Below are 20,261 nucleotides of genomic sequence, written 5' to 3'. Positions count from 1 at the left end.
GTAAAAGGTAGGACATGATGAATGTTGTAATAACGGTACCAAATGCTGCGGGAATTCAGTGGGAAGAGATTACAGAGAGGGGCGGAGGGGCAGGGGAAGGAGAGATTCAGACCAGGCTTCCTTGAAGAGGTATTGTTTGAGCTGGTTTTTATTGAAAAACGGTAGAAGTTTTAGACACATGCCTGAGAATAATCCAGGTGGAGAATAAAACACAAATCTGGAGACATGATACTCCCTTGATTATTGTGAGATCTGTCTTTTGGGCTGAAGTGGATGCCCCAGAGAAGGCAGTGCCGTGTAGTTTGCATCTAAAGCTGGATGAGTATTACAGGAGTTTCTAAAGCCAGGAGTGTCCCAGTGATTGTCCGCTTCACAAACTAGTGTCCTAGTTTTGGTCCTGAGTGAAGCAAATGGAAAAGGATTTACAATTCTAAAACATGGTTTTGCCCCCAGGCTTTCACCAGTGAGGGGAAGGGCATCTTGCCTCCCTCAGGAAGACTGGTCTGCTCCCTGGCTTCCAGGACAGCCAGGTATGCTGGGGCTGCTTTCCCGCCCAGTACTCCCTAATTCCCCCAGGAAAGTACAAGCCCTGCCTCAGGCCACTAGGACCTGCTCCAACACCAGGGGGAGATATAAAGTCTGACCTTCATGTGGTGCTTCCTCTAAGACATTTTCAGTTATTTAATGAAAACCAAGGGATAATGTTCATGGAAATACTTTGTAAACTCTTAAGTGCTAGGTGGATGCAATGTATCCATCCATTCAACTGATCATTACTGAGAGCTTGTTGCAGTGTTCTAGGTGCTGAGGATACAGCAGTGCTCCTCAGCATGGTGTTTACCTTCTAGTATGGGGAGCAGTCAATAAACAAGCATAACGCCTATAATATATAAAATGCAAAGCCTATACAGTAGTCCCCTCCACCCCTACCCCTTATCTGTGGTTTTGTTTTCCATAGTTTCAAATACCCTTGGCCAAGTGTGGTCCAAAAATATTAAATGGAAAATTCCAGAAAGAAACAGTGGTTTTTAAGTTCTAAATTGTGTGTTGTTCTGAGTGGTGTGATGAAATCTCCAGCCATCCTGCTCTGTCTCACCCTGGACATGGATCATCCCTTTGTCCGTTACTCACTTGGTAGCTACCTCAGTTACAAGATTGGCTGTCGTAGCATCATGGTATCCCAGTGCTTGTGTTCAAGTAACCCTTATTTTAGTTAATAATGGCCCCCAAATACAAGAGTCATTATGCTGGCAATTCGGATATTCTTACTGTGCCTAATTTATAAATTAAACTTTATCACAGGCATGCATGTATAGGAAAAAATATAGTATATAGAGTTCACCCTTGATCATCATGGGTTTGAACTGTGTGGGTCTACTTATATGCAGATTTTTAAAAATAAATACTGTGGTTCTACCCAATCCACAATTGGTTGAATCCGCCAGTGCCGAACAGTGGATATGGAAGGCTAACCATAAAGATATACACACATTTTTGACTGCTCGGGGGATTGACACCCCTAATCCCTGCATTGTTCAAGGATCAACTGGATAGGGTTTGGTTCTATCCGCAGTTTCTGGCATTCACTAGGGGTCTTGGAATGTACCCCCACAGGTAAGGAGGAACTACTATCAATGCTCTGGAGAAAAATGAAACAGGGAAGGGGATAGGGTATGTTAGAGAGAGAAGTAATTCTGAGATTTCTGGGGGCTGCAGAGGGGAGAATGGGGAATCTTTGTTTCATGGATACAGTGAGCTCTCCCTGCGCCTTTGTTTTTTTATCTGTAAGATGGTGGATGTGGGTTCTGTGATCCCTGGGGTCCCCTCCTGATCCAAACGTCTGTCGTCCCAGGACTCCTGAGTGAGGCTTATGTCCTGCATTTAGGTTTGGGCCATTTAGTGGTCCCACCCTTTGGCAGCTTCCTTTGGCCATCTGCTTTCTGGGCTGGAGAACCGTGGCTCTGTTCGCTTGCCTGGAGGCCTTTGCAGCTGAGAGCTCTTTTCTGTATAAATATGGGACTGTCCCACTGTCACCAGGAAGGGACTTAAATTACTGTCTATAAATGCATCATGACTTTAAAAAACCATTTATAAATAATACCAACAGCACTCACTTGTAGAGATTTAGATTTTAAGTTTCCAAAAGATGTTCCTATGAATTTTTTTGCTGTAGCCTCACTATAGCTCTGTGTACCAGCTGAGAGTTGGAAGACCTGCAAAATGGCCCCAGCTTGGACACTGACCTTTGGGTTAGTCTCTTCCCCTCTCTGGGCATCAGTGGCTTTGGTGAAGTGATTTGAATAATAAACAGCACTTAAAGAACTGGAGCCAGTTTCCTGTCACTGGGACTGTTATGTGTGGGGAACCTATATTTATGGGGTCTCCAAGGAACATGCATGAGGTAGTGTCCTGGGTAGTGCTGGGATGCCATCCTGCCTGTCTGCAGGTTGGTCACCTCTTAAGAGCCCAGAGTCCTCAGTCTGTACAAATACAGCACAGTTCAAATCTAAGCTTTCTCGTGTCGTTGGTTTTTAGGTGATGGAAGGAGCATCATCTTTTCATTCTACCACTGCTTTTGTTTTTTACTTTTTCATTCTGCTACTTGCTGTATATACACACAGCCTACTCGCTGCTAGAAGAGAAGGTGGCAATCATCAGTCTCTCCTACTATTGCCAATTTGGCTTTGGGGGAGGACTTCCTGAGTGAATGGAGGAAAAGAGCAGGCTCGTTTTGTCTTTGGAACAGCCGCGGCAGGGTTTGATTTTTTTTTTTTTTTTTTTTTTTTTGGCGGTATGCGGGCCTCTCACTGTTGTGGCCTCTCCCGTTGCGGAGCACAGGCTCTGGACGCGCAGGCTCAGCAGCCACGGCTCACGGGCCCAGCCGCTCCGTGGCATGTGGGATCCTCCCGGACCGGGGCACGAACCCGTGTCCCCTGCATCGGCAGGCGGGCTCTCAACCACTGCTCCACCAGGGAAGCCCAAGGGTTTGATTTTATTGCTTGTTTTTAAAATCTGATTGCAACTCATCATCCCCCATGGTTGCTTGTCCCTCAGTTAATTCATAAAAAGTCCATACATGTATATAAAATGGAGAGAATTATACTGTTTATCCTATAGGCTAGTTATAAGAATCAAGTGAGTTAATGCATATAAGAGTTAGGACTGCTTGGCATATTGCAAGTGCTTAATGAATTATTGTGGTTATTATTTGTTATGACTTAGCAGCATGGGGTTGACAGGTCAGGGTCTATACACTACTTTTCCATCACAATAAACTTCTAGGTGGCATGTTTGTTATTTTAATAATTTCTAATCATTGTAGTCAAAGTGCTAGATCTTTAAAGCACATTTAGAAATACAAATACCTAGGTGTAAGTTGTGTTGTATTAGTTTTCCAGATATCCTCGGGCTTTCATATCCTTATCAGGTGTATGGCCAGGCCACTCAACATGGCTGTTCTCTTGCTCTTTGTATGCCCTCTGAACCAGTCCCCGCTTCACCTGTACCCTACTCACATGAGCGTGCTTATCCCCACCCCAGCTAGCGATTCTTCTAATGATTAAGCCAGAACAGGTCCACCTGCTAGCTTATTAAAGGAAGACATCTGCCCTTGTGTTGGTCGTTAACCTGAGGGGCTGTGAGGGACGTGCCCCAGCTGCTGGTTTCCCTGGTAACTGATGAGCCAACCTGACCGTCACTTCCCCTATAAATGCTAGCCTGCAATGCTGCCGTGTTTTGCCTGCTGCCTGCTGTGTATGATGTGGTGTTGCTCAGGACCTTCTGCCTCAGCCTGCGTAAGAGTCCCTTGTCCAGTAATCCATTGATGTCTCTGTTGCTGTCTCTGGGCTCTTTCTTCGGTCTTGAGGCTCGGCAGTTACAAAGCTTGCGGGTTGCAGCCCAACATCAGGCGAGACTGACTTTCACTTAGCCCTGGGGCTCTGCGTGTCCAGAGCACAAGGTCAGGACCCCTGCCTGCTTTCCTAAGCGTACATCCTTGACTGTTGAGTACCTTTGACTGCTTGTTTGCACCTTTTCAGAGAAGGGGTATTATTTTCCCTCTTTATTAATCTCCACCTAGAGGTGACTTCTTTCTGACCTTTCAGATCCTTTCTCTCCTTTTTGCTGAGGGCAAATAGTTTCTCCCCTTTGTGACTTTTTCTTTTTGGCTGAATTTTTACAGCTGAAGGAAAGCAAGCCGACCATTTCTTGAGTAATGACAACAACAGCTAATACTTCTGTGAACATTAACCCTGTGTAAATGCATTTCCTCCGCTTTACAGGTGAAGAAATGAGGCTCAGAGAGGTTGAGTAACCTACTAGGGTCACAGAGTTAGTAAGAGCATGGCAGAGGCAGGGCCTGGCTCCAAGCCTGAGTCCTGTATGTGGCTTTGCATGTACATGGGACCTCCTCATGGTGGCCTTTTTTTTTTTCTAATGAGAAAATAATTTCTTTTCTCTGTGGCTTCTCTTTTTCCCCAAAGTTGTAGCTGCTGATTAGTTTAACCACACAGAATGGTGATTATCTTTACTTACTTCCACCTGCTTCCATAAAGTTTGGCGCTCTGTACTTACCAGAAGCCTCTTAAAGGAGCCACAACTTTTCCTTACAATATTCCTACAGAGACTTACTCTCAGAGGGCCAGATGTTAGTAGAGTGAAACTCTGTGTCTGTCAGTTGCTTCATGGAACGGAAGAGTCTAGAATGATCCCATCACCACTCACTGCTGAGGCTGCAAGGAGGAATAGCCCTTGAGGGCTTTCAATGTATTGTGAAGACGGGACAGAGTTAAAACCATGAACAATATTAAAGGCGAAGCACAGACCCTTCTTCTAGCCAAAAGGGAGTTCTTAGTACCTTAAACCTAGGAATCCCTGAAGTTAGGACCATGCTGTCATCTGAGAGTCTTCTGTTCCTCCCCATCCCTTTCTCAGTGCCCTGTGTGTCAGTAACATCGAGAAGTGTCCTGGGGCTAAGCCGACCCCATAGCCTACGCCAGGGACCCTTCTTTGAGTTCCCTGTGGTCCCTCAGAAGCGTGCCCAGCAGCTTGTGTAGCTCTTGTCCTAAAATGCTCTGTCCCCCGGGGCTTTTGCTTGCTCAATGCAGGTGAGCTAGTTCCTGAGCTCTGGGAATACTTCACACCTGCCCCAGTTCTCACAGATACAGCCTGGGTGTGTGGGCTACTGGCCTGCTGTTTGCTCTGCCAGGCTCCCCAGACCTCAGGAACCTTTCCCACATCTAAACCAGCTGCATGAGTCATCCCTCCTCGCCACCCTGGTGGAGGCCTCAAGGCCATACCCCACGTTCCTAGTGCTTGTCCTGAGGCTATACATTTGGGGGCTACTTTATAGCTTTTGGGGTCTTCTGGGGTATTTTTGAAGCTTGGTTTTGGGTGAAGATGAGAATGAAGTGGATCATGTCTGGGGAAAGAGGGTGTCTTTTAAGCCAAATTAGATTGCATAGGGAATGATCTGCACCTCTCCTCTCCATGAATTAGTGTTATCACCTGTGGTCTGGAGGCCCAACTGAGTCTTCACATGTTACTAGTTAAGATGATGCTTTCATAATATCAGTGTTGTTTCCTGTCAAGAGCTCTGGACAGGCAATGATTTGTGAACCAGTGCCCTACTTGGGCCCCAGTGCTGAAAACTCCTACAGACGTGACCCTCCTGGAAGCCACTGGGATTTTCACCTGTGCCATTGATTTGACTTAAATTCTCTGATAATTTAAATCAGCCTAAAGCAGATTGAGGGCATGGCTGATTCTGCAGCAATATCAGACTTGTAGACACAACATAATTTTATTGCTTCCATCATAGGAGAGAAAGTACAGTCTAGGCTACTTGGATTCATTTCACTTCCCTGGAAGAAGAAAACCTGAGATTACTATTCTGAGAAAGACAGAGAATGGCTTGATAAAACCAGATTCTGTATACTATATCCTTTGGATTTTATTTGGCCAATGATAAAGATTTCCATTTTTGGAGCCTCTAGAAAGGAAAAGAGCCTGATGGTATAACATCACAACTAAATACACAGTTCATTTTGTGGTTTGAATTGTAAACAGAAAGAAAGTGGATGGTTTTAAGCGAAATTTCTAAACTTCCTTTAGTGATTGTTTTCTAAGAAGACTGCAGATGTGCCTTTTGGATACATTATTGGATTAAACGAATGGAAGGTTGCAAGCTATCCCATTTCTGGCTAAAAGCTCCCCTACACTTCCTAACCACATCCTTCCCCTGAATATGGTCCACAGACCTGTTAGGTGAACTAGAAGCAAATTCCGTTTATGCACCGCCACCAGACTTGTGCTCTTTCAGTCTTTATAGTGGCAGCTAACTTGTGTTTGCTGCCACATTGCAGTCTGTGTTTTCAGGCTGTGTCATTTGCAGGCTGTATTCTTCTCTGTGGTCTGATTGCAGGCATTGAGGGCAGGGGATTGCGTCTGCCTTGGTTTTATATCACTGGTAGCTCTGGGCTATGTCTTCCTGTACTGTTTTCAGGAAATGACAGAATCAAATTAAATGAGACTAAAGTAAAATTTTGAAGCAATGAAAGGGAAGCAAGTTATATTTAAGCTTCAGGGAGTAACCTCCAATAAGATCTGGTAAGCCAGTTTATTCCATTTTGCAGTTAAAATAGACCTGCAGTTCTCAGAGTGGTGGGATCGTCGTGGAACATTTATTCTTGAAGTCATCTCTGTTTTAAAGATAACAAACCAACCAAGCTCTGTTAATAAAGTAGTAAATCCTTATAACAGACCGCTAGACTTCCTACTGTCACTTCTCCTTGGAGGAAGTCTCAGGGTGAGTTTCCATTCAACAAACACTTATTGAACATCTGCAAGATGCTAGAACGCAAAAGACAGGAAAGTAAAGGTGGAGTCTTTAGAGCAGAGGGTTAAAAGCATAATCTTGGGAGTCAGTTGTTGGTCAGCGTTCAGATTGCAGCTCTGCTACTTTCTGCCTGTGTGATTCTGGACCAACAATTCTATCGGTTTCTTCATCTGTAAATTGGATATATAATATACCTACCTCACAAGATTAAGAGGTTTAAATGAGATAATGCTTGTAAAGCCCTTACTGTGTCTGGCACTTAGTAAGTGCTCAATAAATTGCTATTTTCATTAAATCAAAATAATTAACTATTACTCTCATGGAAGGTGTGTTTCCTGATCTCAAGGGCCTGCCAGCCTAATATAAAGACCATGTGACCTTCCTACCCCAGGACATTTGGTACTTGCTGCTCCCTCTGTCTGGAGCATGCTTCCCTTAGATGCTCTGGTGGCTCAAATTCTCATCTCCACTAACTGTTACTTAAATGCCAAGATCTCAGTGAAGTTTTCCTTCACAGCCCTATTTAACACTGAGTGTCACCCCCTCTTCCTGGCGCTCCTTATTTTCATTTCCTGCTAGTTTTTCATCTTATTGTCATAACATATAACATACCATTTATTTTATTTATTTTGCTTATTGTCTGTCTTTCCCAATTGAATGAAAGTGCTAGAAGGGTGAGGATATTGGTCTAGTTCATCACTGATCTATTATCAGTGTTTGAAACCATGTTTGCTTCATATTATAGGTGCTCAGTAAGTATTTGTTGGAAGAATGAATCAAGGACCAGTCACAGGAATCTAGTGCAGGGCATGTCAAACTCTGCCTGTGGGTATCAGGAAAGGCATCACGGGAGAGATGACTGTGTTATGTGTTAGACTAGCAGTTCTCAACCTTTCTCCCACTAAGACCCTGTATTAGTCAGGGACCTACAGAGAAGCAACCAGTAGGATGTATACATATTATAAATATATAAAAATAAATATTATCACTATCTATGATCAGGATTATTGGATTATGGTGATTATGGAGGCTGAGAAGCCCCATAATCCACCATTTGCAAGCTGGAGATGCAGGAGAGGTGGTTAACTTCTAGTCTGAGTGCAGGAGAAGACTGATATCCCAGCTTGAAAGCAGTCAGAGAGCATGAATTCTCCCTTATCCGACTTTTAGTTCAATTCAGGCCTCCAGTGGATTGGACGAGGCCTGTCCACACTAGGGAGAGTGATCTGCTTTACCCAGTCTGTTGATTCATCTCACTCCAGGATCACCCTCACAGACACACCCAGAATAATGTTTAACCAAATATCTGGGCACCCAGTGTCCCAGTCAAGTGGACACATATAATTAACCATCACAGACACTCAGTGGATTATGTTCCTGAATATGATATCAGATCCACAGTTTCTAGGGTGCCACTGTGCCTATCTATACTCCTTTTTCTATGGGTCAAGAAAGCAAATTAGAATTCAAACAAGAGAGTAATACTACTATTGGGATAAATTTGAGTTCACTCTAATATTTATTTTAAAAGGTGAACTACTTTTAAACTTGATACAGTCACAATTTTAGTAATAAATATGTGACTCATCCTACCACTGGGGTATTGAGAAATGTCCTTAAGGATGGGTAAGGGTTGGCCAGGCAGACAACCAGGGGAATAGTGCTTGAGTCTGAAGGAACAGCATGTGTGAAGGCATGAGGGCATAGTGTGATTGTGGAATCACAAATAATTTGATATGATTAAGGCAGAGGATGCCTGGGAGGGAAGCAGTGAATGATGAAGCCATCCAAGACCAAATTACAAAGGCCTTTTTTTTTTGCTAAACTAATGGAATTTTATTCAGAAGGCAATGAAAGCCATTGAATGGTTCTAAGCAGGGTTGGGTCATATTTTAAAACTTGTATTTAATTATTTTTATAATTTAATTTTTAAAATTTTGGGGTAAACAAAAATTCACATGGTATAACATTCAAAAGGATATTACAATGAAGAATCTTCCTTCCTGGGACCATCAGTGTTTCTGGTATCTTATGTATAGTTCCATAGATATTATATGTATAGACAAGAAAATATTTTTCTATTTTTATCCAAATGGCAGCAAGTTATGCATTGGAATACTGATATGCCTTAACATCACCCTTGTAAAAAGAACATTCAAGGGCTTCCCTGGTGGCGCAGTGGTTGAGAGTCCACCTGCCAATGCAGGGGACACGGGTTCATGCCCCGATCCAGGAAGATCCCACATGCCGTGGAGCGGCTGGGCCCGTGAGCCATGGCTGCTGAGCCTGAGTGTCCGGAGCCTGTGCTCCGCAACGGGAGAGGCCAAAACAGTGAGAGGCCCCAACAGTGAGAGGCCCGCATACCGCAAAAAAATAAATAAATAAATAAACAAAATAAAACAACAGAACATTCAATGAAAAGTTTGCATAGCTAAGATGAAGACATCTAGTTTTTCAATTGGGAGACTGTATACCTTGGGCACATTCTCCAAACTGGGGAATAGGAGCTGGGCTGAGGGTTAGACATGTCAGACTGAGGAAGCCATGAGGTATGCCAGTGACATGCCCATAGGGGTCTTAAAGTCAGGAGAAATGTCTGGTTTGGAAAGATGGATTTACAGGTAGTTAGTATATAGATGGTGATTAAAGCCACATTAATGGATGCAGCTGCCCAGGGAAAGGGGTATATTGCAAAGAGAAAAAGGCCAAGAGCAATGCTTTGGGGAATTATTGTTATAAAGCAGAAACTAGCACACCATTGTAAAGCAATTATACTCCAATAAAGATGTTAAAAAAAAAAAAGACATGTTGTGGCAACTAAGGGAGGAGAGTCCATCCCACATTGTGGTAGTAGTCAGGGCTCAAGTCTGGCTAATGTAAGGAGGAAAAAAGTTATTCAGTTATGACACAGGATAATCACTTTTGGACTGGGCTTTTTTATTCCTTATGTTGTTTGTGAATATACCTAGATGGTTGCCTGTTGTTGTGATCATGCTTTGCCACTGTTGCATAGGATTCCATAGTGTAAACATTTAACTATTAATTAATTTATTCCAATGTGTATTACAATATGAGTGATTTTCAGTTTGTGTCTGTTGAGAATAGCACTGGTATATAAATTCTAGAACTTGAGAAAAAAAAAAAAGGATGTTAAGTACAGAAAACATTTGGAGGCTATGCTGCTAGGAACAATGCCCTAGATCATATAGCAGAGCTGGTCCAGTGAACATACCACTGCTGTTGATACTGGACATGGACTCGAGACGTGCAGTGCTGACAGCACATCAGTGGACCCTGGGTATCAATTCCAGAATCGCTCCTGCTGCCTCTGGGAACTGGGTGATGCTGCCATGCTCTTGCAAAAGGGGTCCTGCACAGTTCCTCCATTGGATACCATCCAGCGACTGGGGTGGGTGTCTCTGATGGGCGGGTTCTAGGTCATGTGCTTGTCCATTAGCTGCAAAGGAAGCTGCAGAGGAAGGTTTATGGTGCCTTCAACTTCTGGGTGGGAGGTGAGCTCTATTTTGTAAGATGGTGATTCCCCAAACATAGGCAGACAGTGTAGACCCTGTGTGGCCATGAAGAATGTCACATGCCCATTACAGGTATCAAACGCTGAAGGTATGACAATTAGAAGGTCACTGGTGACCTCTGAGACAGTAGATTCTGGGAAGTGGTGCGAGTAGACATTTGAGTACAGTGGGTTGGGAGATGAGGAAACTGAGCCATTGTGTGTTGATTATGGTTTCAGGAAGAGAAGGAGAGTTAATATATCTGGAGACTTGCATAGGACTAGAGATGGTAGTATGATTATAGTCAAGAGAAATGAGTCTGTGAAGGGGAGATTTAAAGACAAAGGAAGGGAATAGAGGGAAGGGTGAATGGTTGATGGGATGATGGTCCTGGGTGGGTGAGGAGTGAGTTTTGGTCCAGTGTGGAAGGATGGTGCATCATGCTCGTGTTTGTGAAGGTGGAATGTAGATGAGAATTAATACTAATGGCCTCTGCTCTATCTCTGAATGGGGAGATATGTTGGCTGAGAATAAGAAGGCACAGGTCAGGTGGGATCTTGAAGAGAGTAGTGAAGATTTGGAATAGCTGTTGATGGGAATGGGAGAGGGGGTTGCTCGATGGAAGAGGAGAAGGATGGGTGAGAAACATCTGGGGACTTAGATGAGAATGGAAATGATAGCCCAGTCCCTGCGCTGCTGGGTTTGGCAGGGCAAATGGGGCGGGAGGGCAAGGAGAGAGATTGTGAGGGTGGGGGGAGGGTACTTGAAGTGATGTAACAGGGTCGAGTATGATGCGAAAGGAGGTGAAATCTGGAGACAGCTGATGGTTGGGAAAAAAAGATGGTGATAGAGATATGAAAGAGAAGCCCAAGAGCAGGTTGGATGGGATAAAGGAGAAAGTGGGAGGAATGGAAGTGTGTAGTCATTGTGTTGAATGCTGGTGTGTAAGATTTAAGAGATGGAGCGGTTCCCAGTGATGACCAGGCCCAGGATGTGGAGGCGGGGGTGAAGGTCACTGGGAGTAGAGAGACTGGAGTGTTGAATGATTTTTCCCCATGAACATTAAAGTTTCCCATGCTGATAGCAGATGATGGGCTGGCAGCCAGGTGATGAAAGGGAGGAACAGAGAAGTTGATAAATAGGATAATTAATAAAAGATGAAGCCCAAGTTCTGACATATTTGTAAGCATTCAATAGATGTTAACTATCAATAATCAGATGACAGTAATGAGGAGGTGGTATTGCTGGATGGCATGAATCTTAAAGAAGGCGAGAAGGCAAGCTTCTTTTTCTTTTTTTTTTGAGTGTCAAACAACTTTTATCGGGAAGATGGAAGTGTGGAGTTTGAAACTCCCTACTCCTAACTCCAGGATGGGGAAAAGCAAGGTGCATGGGAGAGCCAGTTTCAACTAAAGCAGAAAGGTGGTGGGGAAAGTCCATGAAAATCCTGAGGCTGGGAATTTCTCTATGCATGAGGATAGATTCTAGAGGACTCTGAGGAAGCATATGAAGGAGACCTTTAGCTGGAGGAGGATGTGGGAGAAGAGTAATTTTGAGTAATGTGAGGTTGAAAGCAATAAAAAAAAATAGAGTGTACCTGCAGAATTTGCTATGGATGCTATGGGGCACCACACAGACTTGTAAGCCTGGGGAAACTTTTCAATAACCCGAAAGACTGAGTTGTTCTTTTCCATAACAGTTTGTCATCAGTCTGTGACAGTGTTATTTTCATGTGTACGACAGGAAAAAAAAAAAGAGCAGAAGATTGGTGAATATGGCTAGTTGAGGCAAGGTATAGCCCAAGTTAACAAAATAATTTGGTCTGGGTAAGTAGGCAAAACTTGATAGTTCACACACAAATGAATCTGATAATTACCACATGTCCATTTCAATCTGAATAACATCCAGATCACTACACCTGAGGTTATTGAGATTTCAGAAGGCTTCCTTCCAGGCGTACTTGTTGGCCTTCAATGGTGAGGCTCACCAGCCCAGGTTCTCACTGTCCTCCAGCCATGTGGACTCAACTTGAAATCCTTGGTTCTTCATACCTTTAAGGTTTTGATAAAGAACTCTCTGGAACTATCTAAATGTGAGGCAGGACTTCTGATATAAGAAGTCCCTGGGGAAATATGATTCTCTACCATATGGTGCTGTCATATTTTTAGCGTACTAAAATTTTTAAAAAGTTTGGAATATTCTATTTATCTAATCCACTGAACTTCAGGCAAATAAGGAAAAAAAACCAAATTAATAGCTTGAAATGCTTTTCAACAGCTAGAATTCCAACTGTTAGTGCAATAAGAGGGAACTGATGCAAAACCGTGTAATAGAGCATCTGTGTATACACAGATAACACAGTGAGGAAGTGCTTATTTTATATTGTTCCAGAAGCTCTTTAAAATGAGAAAGAATTCTCTCATAAGCCAAACTCTTCAATTTAGTTTAGAAAACATTTGAGACCCTCTCTGAGAAGGTGCTGGCTTTAAACCTTGTATAGATATACTAGTTTCCTAGGGCTGCTGTGACAAATTACCACGATCTGGGTGGCTTAATACAGCAAAAATTTATTTTCTCACAGTTCTGGAGGCTAGACATCTAAAATCAAGGTGTCAGCTAGGCCATCCTCTCTTTGAAGGCTCTAGAAGAGAATCTGTTCCATGCCTTTCTCTTAGCTTCTGGTGTTGCTGGTAATCCTTGGCATTCCTTGGCTTGAAGACATATCACTCCAGCCTCTGCATTCATAGTCACACGTGTCTTTCTGTGTTTGTCTTATAAGGACACCTGTCATACTGGATTCTGGGTCCACCATATTCCAATATGACCTCATCTTAACTAACTATACCTGCACTTGTGGCCCTATTTCCACATAAGGTTACATTCTGGAGTTCTGGGAAAGACTTGAATTTGGGGAGGAACACTATTCAACCCAATATAAGAAGCTTCTAAAATGAATAACAAATGGCTTCTACCTTCAGGAAGATGTAGTTCTGATGTAGTTGGGGAACCGGGTATAGGAAACTTTAATGCAAAGTGATGGATACAGAATACCGTGGACACATGGAGGGGTGAGGGATCGGTTGTGACTCCGGGGTGGTCATGGAAGTCTGTAGGGTGGAGGTAGTGGCAGACCTGAAGGATAACTAGTGTACCAGCTGGCAGAAATTGGGGACCTGGGCATTCTGGGCTGAGGGAGCAGGCACAGAGATGCCAGTATGCATCCACTGTCTGGGACGCTTGTGTTGTCTGGAGTATATGGCCAGAGGATAGCACAGCCTTTGGGTAGTAGTTGCACGTGATGTGGTGGCCACTGGGAAGGAATGGAGAAGGGAAGAAGGATGAAGTGCGGATGGAGCGTAAGGGAGATGTGAAAGGTGATGGGACCCAGTTGTTCATCTCTGTGAATGCCTGCCCCAGAATGGGATCTTCAAGAGGTACGGGAGAGTTCAAGGAGAGGCTGAATGACCATTCCTTAAGGGAGCTCTAGAAGACTTTGCTGGGCTCAGAGGAGCTGGACTAGATGATTTCTATGCTCCCTCTTAGCTCTCAAGTTCTGTGACTATTAGGTAGAAGTATCTCTTCACTAATCATATTAGTTATTAGGCTTTTGCTAATAACTAATTAGTTATTTATTATCTCTCATTAGTTATTAGGCTTTTGTTTCCTCTCTCCTTTCTTTCTATCAAGCATCCTCCACATGCCAGGCACTGAAGATGCAATAGTGAGCAAGAAGACAAAGACAGCACCATTTTAATCTCTTCCCTGTAGCATTAGCACATGGAGTACATAGTCCGTTCTCCATAAATGTTGCTTTGGGTTGAATATGAGTGAGGAAAAAATGACGAGGCAGTCATTTTGCCCTGGGTAGTAAGTTCTTCAGAGTAGAACTGCTTTGAAAGATGATTTCAGGAACCTCCTTATGAGGAGGTGGTGAATAAGTGGCTGCTTATATGTGTTTGATTTCTGAGTCATCAAAAAGGCTCCTTTGCCTCCCAAAATATCTCCTTCATCCCGGCTGTGGGTGCTTTTAATTCCACTATTGGAAGCTGGTTTCCCTGTGATAAAATGCAAATACTCTGTGGAGAGAGGATATCCATTTACCCTCTTTAGTCTTTTACACCTTAATATGAGGATTTTCTCATGGCAGATTTTTGAGAAAAGCACATGGAGGGAAAAGGGGATCCAGGGGATGAATACTGGACATGCCAACAGTAAACTTCATCATAGTTAGCAGTTTGGATGAACCGACCCTGGGGATGTAGTCCCTTGGCCTAGAAAAACCCATTATTATCTGTTTGCAGGTGTATATTGGGCCAGAAATGATTATTTCTCTTGTGAGTTTTATGGCTACAAAACTGTTATTTTTTTTTTAATTTTTATTTTATTCTTGGCTGAGTTAGGTCTTTGTTGCTGCGTGCGGGCTTTCTCTAGTTGTGGCAAGCAGGGGGCTACTCTTTGTTGCAGTGCGTGGGCTTCTCTTGTTGCAGAGCATGGGATCTAGGTGCACAGGCTTCAGTAGTTGTGGCACATGGGCCCAGCAGTTGCGGCTCGCATGCTCTAGAGCGCAGTCTCCTTAGTTGTGGTGCATGGGCTTAGTTGCTTTGCGGCATTTGGGATCTTTCCAGACCAGGGATCAAACCCATGTCCCCTGCATTGGCAGGCGGATTCTTAATCACTGTGCCACTAGGGAAGTCCCTGTTTGTTTGTTTGTTTGTTAAAGGGCAATTAATCCTACCTCCTTCACCCCTACCTCAGTGAAATAATTTGTGGTAACCTGATCTGTGGTTTTTATTGCCAAGGCTATGCTCCATATGGTTTGTGTGTTCATTTGTCAGAGACAGCTAATGATAGATGCTGTAACAAATATCCCCAAAAGTTTCAGTGGCTTACTTCAGAGGTTCCTTTTTTTATTGACATCACAATAGGTTTCAAAATGATTTGGGGGGGAGGGGGTGTTCCACATAGTCTTCCAGGTACCCAGGCCCCTTCCATGCTGTACATCCACCATCTTCAGTATTTGGCCTCAAGGAACACATGCCAGGGGAAAGAAAAAGCTTGTAGAGAAAGCACACTTAACTTTTAGCTGTCTTGGCTTGGAAGTGACACTCATTTCACCTCACATTCCACTGGCCAGAACTAGTTCCAGAGACGCACCCAGATGGAAAGAGGCTGGGAAATGTGGTTAGCTATGTGCCCAGGAGAAGAAAGCACCCTTGGTGAGCCTCTGACACAGACTCACTAGAAAGCATTTACATGGTTTCCTTCCGTCTGTGACGTATCCTAACCCTTGGGGGTTGTCATTAAGGGTATGGAGGACAAAAGAGAATAGCAGTGACCTGGAAACTGTCCAGTCCTTAGGATAGTGAAAAGTCATTCATTCTACCTGGTGATGGGCATCATTCTGCTGCTGGATTTTTGGTACGTAAGGGAGACCGCAGTCTTAGTTCAAAGGAATGTCTTTATGCCATTTGCTTGTTTGTTTGCTTTTTAATAGAAGTAGGAAAAGTTTAGTGGAAATCTCCTTTCCCTACACCTTGGAATCACTTTGGAAGAGGAGTTTTGAGGTTTTGAGTGTATAGCTTCTGTAATATGTTTCAGTTCCCTTTGGAGATAAAAGTACATGAGCATTTGGAGAAGATGTAGAGCTCTTCCAGTCCACCTCCCACATTGTCTAGACAAGGGAACTAAGAGGTAGCTGCATTGTCCGCATTCACATAGGAAGTTGGTGGCTTATCTGGGTGTCAGACCCCATTGTACAGATGTCTACACTGGTATTCCTGCCCCTACCACAGTGCTATTCCCTAGAGAACTACTATTCGGAGAATAGGCCTGTCCCGGTGGGACTGGAAGGAGGAGGCTTGACCAGGTGAAATCAGGCTTCTTCTGGCTCTGAGATTCTTTGACTGACTGTGATTAAGTACATTGTGTCTGATTCTATCCCTGGCCTGAGGGAAGTGATGTAGCCTTCCAAGAATTTGTAACTTTCCTGAGAAAACCGAATCTCAGTTCTTTATTCTTCTCAGCTGTTTCTTTATTTTTATCTTAAAAACTATTTTTTGTAATTGTAAAGTAAATATAAGTGTAACAAAAATATATACAAATATAACAAAAATTGCCTGTAATTCCATAACTTGACAGTGCAGCAATAACCACTGTTAAAGTTTTTAACAGTGGTTAAACATGTGTTTTTCCATGTGTGTTTCCTGTTTTTCAACACATAAATATTTGTATATGTATGCACAATATAATTAGAGTGAAATATACAATATGAAATAAATATGCAACTCTTAAAATATTTCATTACTTAATATGAAATGTTACACAACCCTTAATATTATTTTATTTACTTATTTATTTTTAACATCTTTATTGGAGTATAATTGCTTTACAATGGTGTGTTAGTTTCTGCTTTATAACAAAGTGAATCAGCTATACATATACATATATCCCCATATCTCCTCCCTCTTGCATCTCCCTCCCTCTCACCCCCCCATCCCACCCCTCTAGGTGGTCACAAAGCACTGAGCTGATCTCCCTGTGCTATGTGGCTGCTTCCCACTAGGTATCTATTTTACGTTTAGTAGTATATATATGTCCATGCCACTCTCTCACTTTGTCCCATCTTGCCCTTCCCCCTCCCCGTATCCTCAAGTCCATTATCTGTAGGTCTGCATCCTTATTCCCATCTTGCCCCTAGGTTCTTCATGACCCTTTTTTCTTCTTTTTTTTTTTTAGATTCCATATATATGTGTTAGCATACGATATTTGTTTTACTCTTTCTGACTTACTTCACTCTGTATGACAGTCTCTAGGTCCATCCACATCACTACAAATAACTCAGTTTCATTCCTTTTTATGGCTGAGTAATATTCCATTGTATATATGTGCCACATCTTCTTTATCCATTCATCTGTTGATGGACACTTAGGTTGCTTCCATGTCCTGGCTATTGTAAATAGAGCTGCAGTGAATATTTTGGTACATGACTCTTTCTGAATTATGGTTTTCTCAGGGTATATGCCCAGTAGCGGGATTGCTGGGTCGTATGGTAGTTCTATTTTTAATTTTTTAAGGAACGTCCATACTGTTCTCCATAGTGGCTGTATCAATTTACATTCCCAGCAGTGCAAGAGGGTTCCCTTTTCTCCAAACCCTCTCCACCATTTATTGTTTGTAGATTTTTTGATGATGGCCATTCTGACTGGTGTGAGATAATATCTCATTGTAGTTTTGATTTGCATTTCTCTAATGATTAATGATGCTGAGCATTCTTTCATGTGTCTGATGGCAATCTGTATATCTTCTTTGGAGAAATGTCTATTTAGGTCTTCGGCCCACTTTTGGATTGGGTTGTTTGTTTTTTTAATAGTGAGCTGCATGAGCTGCTTGTAAATTTTGGAGATTAATCCTTTGTCAGTTGCTTCATTTGCAAATATTTTCTACCATTCTGAGGGTTGTCTTTTCGTCTTGTTTATGGTTTCCTTTGCTGTGCAAAAGCTTTTAATTTCATTAGGTCCCATTTGTTTATTTTTGGTTTTATTTCCATTTCTCTAGGAGGTGGGTCAGAAAGGATCTTGCTGTGATTTATGTCATAGAGTGTTCTGCCTATGTTTTCCTCTAAGAGTTTGATGGTGTCTGGCCTTACATTTAGGTCTTTAATCCATTTTGAGTTTATTTTTGTGTATGATGTTAGGGAGTATTCTAATTTCATTCTTTTACATGTAGCTGTCCAGTTTTCCCAGCACCACTCATTGAAGAGGCTGTCTGTTTTCCACTGTATATTCTTGCCTCCTTTATCAAAGATAAGGTGACCATAGGTGCATGGGTTTATCTCTGGAGTTCTGTCCTGTTCGATTGATCTATATTTCTGTTTCTGTGCCAGTACCATACTGTCTTGATTACTGTAGCTTTGTAGTATAGTCTGAAGTCAGGGAGCCTGATTCCTTCAGCTCTGTTTTTCTTTCTCAAGATTGATTTGGCTATTCGGGGTGTTTTGTGTTGCCATACACATTGTGAAATTGTTTGTTCTAGTTCTGTGAAAAATGCCAGTGGTAGTTTGATAAGGATTGCATTGAATATGTAGATTGCTTTGGGTAGTAGAGTCATTTTCACAATGTTGATTCTTCCAATCCAAGAACGTGGTATATCTCTCCATCTATTTGTATCATCTTTAATTTCTTTCATCAGTGTCTTATAATTTTCTGCATACAGGTCTTTTGTCTCCTTAGGTAGGTTTATTCCTAGATATCTTATTCTTTTTGTTGCAATGGTAAATGGGAGAGTTTCCTTAATTTCACTTTTGATTTTTCATCATTAGTGTATAGGAATGCTAGAGATTTCTGTGCATTAATTTTGCATCCTGCTACTTTGCCAAATTCATTGATTAGCTCTAGAATTTTTCTGGTAGCATCTTTGGGATTCTCTATGTATAGTATCATGTCATCTGCAAACAGTGACAGCTTTACTTCTTCTTTTCCAATTTGTATTCCTTTTATTTCTTTTTCTTCTCTGATTGCTGTGGCTAAAACTTCCAAAACTATGTTGAATAATAGTGCTGAGAGTGCGCAACCTTGTCTTGTTCCTGGCCTTAGTAGAAATGGTTTCAGTTTTTCACCATTGAGGACGATGTTGGCTGTGGGTTTGTCATATATGGCCTTCATTATGTTGAGGAAAGTTCCCTCTATGCCTACTTTCTGGAGGGCTTAATATTATTTTAAAATGAGTAATGATATGGAAAACTGCTCATATGTATATGTATACTTATACACAATATAATTAGAATAAAATTCCAATTTTATTTGTCTTATTTTTTATTTGCTTTTTAAAGGAAGTAAAAAACAAGAAAAGCTAATGGAAATCTCCCTTCCATATACCTTGGAAAAACTTCTAATTATATTGTGTATATGTATACAAATATATATGAGCATTTCTCCATATTATGACTTACTTTGAAACAATGTTTTAAAGGTTGCCTTATATTGCATCTCAGGGAATACGCTGTGCTGAAAGACCAGCCCTGGTGAGTGGAGGGAAGGAGTTGTTAGTATCATTGTTTCTTGGCCCTGACCCTGTGCTCCTCTTCTTCCAGGGCATCAGCAGCCTGTTCAGCTCTCTGAAGGTTGTCCGGCTGCTCCGTCTGGGGCGAGTGGCCCGGAAGCTGGACCACTACATTGAATATGGAGCAGCCGTGCTGGTCCTGCTGGTGTGTGTGTTCGGGCTGGCTGCTCACTGGATGGCCTGCATTTGGTACAGCATCGGGGACTATGAGATCTTTGACGAGGACACCAAGACCATCCGCAACAACAGCTGGCTCTACCAGCTGGCAATGGACATTGGCACCCCCTACCAGTTTAATGGGTCCGGCTCAGGGAAATGGGAAGGGGGTCCCAGCAAGAATTCCGTGTACATCTCCTCATTGTATTTCACCATGACCAGCCTCACCAGTGTGGGCTTTGGGAACATCGCCCCATCCACAGACATCGAGAAGATCTTTGCAGTGGCCATCATGATGATTGGTTGTAAGTATGACAGTGGCTGGTGCAAGGGGCAGGCGGTGTTATGTTTGTCCATCCTTTCTGTTAGCTGGAAATAGGACAGTGGCTACAGTGCCAGCAGGATCAGGGTGGTATAGCTTAAAATAAGGGAGAGATTTTTTTTTAAAGGCCAGCTTTATAGTTTTCCTGATAATTTAAGCAGTACATGTTTACTGCAAAGAAATTTAGAAAATACAAAAGAGCACAAAGTAGAAAATAATGACCAACCATACATAATTCTACTTCTTAGAGATAACTGCTATCACCTTTTGGTGTTACAGATTATTGTCTATCTATATCTGAAGATTTTTATAGTTAAAATGAGATCATGCTATACATCTTGGTAAACTCCTGGTTCATAGAGCAGTGAATTGTGGAAGC

The 20,261-nt window shown here is 42.5% G+C and overlaps 1 protein-coding gene across 2 annotated transcripts in view; it reads left to right on the top strand.

The window, feature by feature from the left end:
- KCNH1 (potassium voltage-gated channel subfamily H member 1) overlaps positions 1-20,261 on the top strand; it is a 420,384-nt gene that overhangs the window by 166,394 nt on the left and 233,729 nt on the right. For both annotated transcript variants that reach the window (XM_060088399.1, XM_060088398.1), the window contains exon 7: positions 19,436-19,865. In XM_060088399.1, coding sequence (XP_059944382.1) covers positions 19,436-19,865 — 430 coding nt within the window. The remainder of the gene's footprint in view (positions 1-19,435; positions 19,866-20,261) is intronic.

This window comes from Mesoplodon densirostris, chromosome 2, assembly GCF_025265405.1.
Source record: "Mesoplodon densirostris isolate mMesDen1 chromosome 2, mMesDen1 primary haplotype, whole genome shotgun sequence".
In the NCBI taxonomy this organism is placed as follows: domain Eukaryota; kingdom Metazoa; phylum Chordata; class Mammalia; order Artiodactyla; family Ziphiidae; genus Mesoplodon; species Mesoplodon densirostris.
Note: the sequence above shows the minus strand (reverse complement) of the source record. Positions and strands in the feature narration are given on the sequence as shown.